This window comes from Gavialis gangeticus, unplaced genomic scaffold, assembly GCF_001723915.1.
Source record: "Gavialis gangeticus isolate Ggan-Ray unplaced genomic scaffold, GavGan_comp1, whole genome shotgun sequence".
NCBI lineage: Eukaryota > Metazoa > Chordata > Crocodylia > Gavialidae > Gavialis > Gavialis gangeticus.
The window spans coordinates 14,234,437-14,237,829 of NW_017729027.1; the positions used below are offsets into that span (position 1 = coordinate 14,234,437).

The following is a 3,393-nucleotide window of genomic DNA, read 5'->3' on the forward strand; positions in this document are numbered from 1 at the left end:
TGGTGGGCTGGAATCTGCCCAGCAACTCGTGATGTATTTCAAATTGGTTGGCGGACAGCCAACCGGAGCTGGCCTCCACTGGACCAGGTGAATGAGGTCACAGGGGCTATATAAGTTAGGACTGCCCAGGAGGTGGGGGTAGCAGCCATGCGGGGGACTCAGAGGAGCTTTTCCATCTGAAACTGGCTCTCTCCCCCAAAACTCACAAGCTAGAAACGGCCTGACTCTAGAGGGGATTTCACCAGCCTCTGGATGAAGCATGTGAGTAGGCTACTCGAGATCTGATTAGATGTCTAGCTGGCAGTAACTCAGATGCGTGATCAAAAGGCTACCTCAGCCAGACTGTTTGCTCTTTGGGATTTCTAGGATATTGCTCAATCTTGTACCCTATTTTCACCCTACCCCTGTAATCAATGAAGTCCTCCTTTGTGACCGGTGTGGGAAACTTATTGAGGGGTGGGTCTAAATTATGCCTAAGAGACCCCTTAGGTCTGCAGACTAAGGGAGACTTTACTTTTTGCCCCCTGACTTGGGGAAGTGCCCCAAGTGCCTGTACTGGGTCAAGTACCCGTAGGACTTTAGGTCTGTGTTTCGCCGAGGACACAGGGCCAAGAGTGAGTCCATTCTCGGGGTGGTGGCGGCTACATTACCCCCAGGCTAGCGAGTGTGCTCCAGGAAGGGGGTTGGCCGGACGCAAGGCACCCCTAGGGAGGCATTCAGAGCCTGGAAGGTGGTCGGGCTCAGGGAGGTGGGCGGCTCAATGCAGGAGCACCCCCTACTGGCCCACCACATGCAACATCAGCATGTCTCACTTCTGATGAGAGTATAACTACTCCTGGAAAACAAAGCTGAGACGTCATGTCAATGGTGATAAAATTTAACTCTCATTGGTCCACCTAGTGGTATTAGGGACTCTTTCAGCACCTACACACATACAGCGAGGCTGCTCTCACGTGCTGTACTTACAGTATTTGGAGTAGACATGATTAATCAAGTCTGCTGGAGTGTGGTAATTACTGTGCTCCAGCAGGCTCCAGAGTCTCATGTATCAGCATCCCACACTGAAAAATGGCAGCTGGAGTACTTTAACTAAAGCTTGAACAAGCTTTAAAGTGCCTACGCTGGCAGGTTTCAGTGCGTGGATGCGGATACAAAAGATAGTCCAGGCACTTATTCAAAGATTACTCACCAGATTCTAAGCTTATTTCTTAAAAGCCTATGGGGCAACAGGGCAAGGGCCATTGTTGTCCCCCTGCTTTACCAATGGGAGTTATGTCTTGTGGTTGTGTCAGGGTTGACTGTGTCATAGGTTAGACAATGAATTTGTATAGGATGGTTTGAATAGGGAAGATCCTGACTGAGGCAAGGGGTGGGGAGTTGGATTAAATGGCATTTGGAGGTCCCTTCCAGCTCCACTTTTCTAGGATTCTAAGTATTTGTAAACTCTAATTTTTTCAGTAGATTTTTGAGGCCTCACCTCTAGGATACCAGGCTCAAGGACAAAACCTTTTAAGTAAAACACTCTTCTTAGTAATGGAATTAATTATAATGGAGTTATGAGTTTGAACATTTAAAACATTGTTACTATACATTTGTCTAGGAATGAAAAAACTGGGCAAAATACATGATTATCAAAAGGTTGAGTCCATTATAATGTGCATGAAGGCCAAATTAATCAAACTTAGGTGCCTAGAGTTAGGTGCCAAATAAGTGGCCTTATCAGTCACATCTGGCATTCATACCTAAATATAATGGGATTTAGCACTTAAGAAAACAGTCAGGCCCTATTTAGGTTGCCTTATTGTGAAAACTCCACTCAAAACTCTGGCCTACGTACTTCCTGCAGAAATTACTTTCAAAAGTTAGAAGACCTTTATGCTGTTTTTCCATACCTTAATCTTTGCCATCAAAGCATCAATAGAACACTCCAGAATCTTTATCTGCTTGCTCATCTCTGTTTTTCCTTCTTTCAAAGCACTTACTACTTCATTAAATTTAGCAAGTCTCATTTTCAGTGTACGCACTTTTACCAAGCCATCAATTCTGTGAATATGAAACAGATCATTACTTTTTAAGATGTTTATGGAAACTAAGTGGTATTTTTAAAAGTAGTGCTAAAGAACACTATTAATTTCTAACTTCTTTGCTCCTTTTCAAGTCTGCTGCTACAGCTTACTCTCCAAAATTCAAACAGTAACATACAAGGGACTGTATTGTGCAGACGTCCAGCACTGGCACACAGAGCTTTTCACTATTATTATACTTAGTATGAAACCATAGTATGGGAATTAATTAGCAGCGACTAAAGTAAATTATCAGAAAATGACAAAAAGAACATGAATGCGCTTGTAGTCTCTACTGGATCCATGAGGCACCGCTAGTGAACAAACCTGTAGGAAACAATAATCAAACCAAACTACCTAGCAGGTGACTCTTGGGAAACGCACTCAATGCATATTCATAAAAAACAATGAAACTTTTACTGCTGGTTAGTGCTTCAAGTCACCTTTCAAATGGCCTGGATTCACTTAAAGCAGGGGTGATCAACATGGCCAATCCAGCTGGCAGCCAGACTCCATTTACCAGCAGCCCCTGCCCACATGTCTGGGGCTGGTCTCCATGGAGACCCCAGCCACAGCTGCACTGTGAAAGCTCATGGCTGGGATTGCCACGGAGACCAGCTCCAGCCCTGCCGGCAGGGCTGGAGCTGGTCTCCGTGGCAATCCCAGCCATGAGCTTTCACAGTGCAGCTGTGGCTGGGGTCTCCATGGAGACCCCAGCCACAGCTGCACTGTGAAAGCTCATGGCTGGGATTGCCACGGAGACCAGCTCCAGCCCTGCTGGCAGGGCGTGCAACAAAGTAGCTCCGGAGCCAGTGGGATCTTGCGATGGGGCAGCTTGCTCCAGAGCCAGGGCAGAGCTGTGAACTATATCGTACATGCTCTGGGCAGGGGCACGCAGGCAGGGGATTGTGGCTGTGCCCGTGCTCCAGACCAGGCTGTCACTGCTGCAAGAAGCCAGGGCAGAGCTGTGATCCCTTGCCTGCACACCCCTGCCTGAAGCATGCAGGCTACAGATTGCGACACTGCCCTGGCTCCGGAGCAAGCTGTCCCCATTGCAAGATCCCAGTGGCTCTAGAGCAGCCCTCTGTCCTGCTCTGCCACACACCCTGCCAGCGTGGCTGAGGCTGGTCTCCATGGCAACCCTAGCCTTGAGCTTTCATGTGTGGCTCCATGGAGACCAGCACCAGCCATGCACAGAGGCAACTGGGAAACCGAGTCCACTGCCGACTGGATCCAGCTCACAGGCCAGACTTTGTCCCTCTCTGACTTATAGGATACAGCTGATAGCATGAGAGTTACTCAATTATAAAAAAAAAAAAAAAAAGTCTCT

At 47.5% G+C, this 3,393-nt stretch overlaps 1 protein-coding gene across 4 annotated transcripts in view; it reads right to left on the reverse strand.

Annotated features, from left to right (window-relative positions):
- The window catches only part of MYO6 (myosin VI), a 202,908-nt gene that overhangs the window by 46,439 nt on the left and 153,076 nt on the right, over positions 1-3,393 (reverse strand). For all 4 annotated transcript variants that reach the window (XM_019520458.1, XM_019520457.1, XM_019520456.1 and 1 more), the window contains exon 24: positions 1,893-2,043. In XM_019520458.1, coding sequence (XP_019376003.1) covers positions 1,893-2,043 — 151 coding nt within the window. The remainder of the gene's footprint in view (positions 1-1,892; positions 2,044-3,393) is intronic.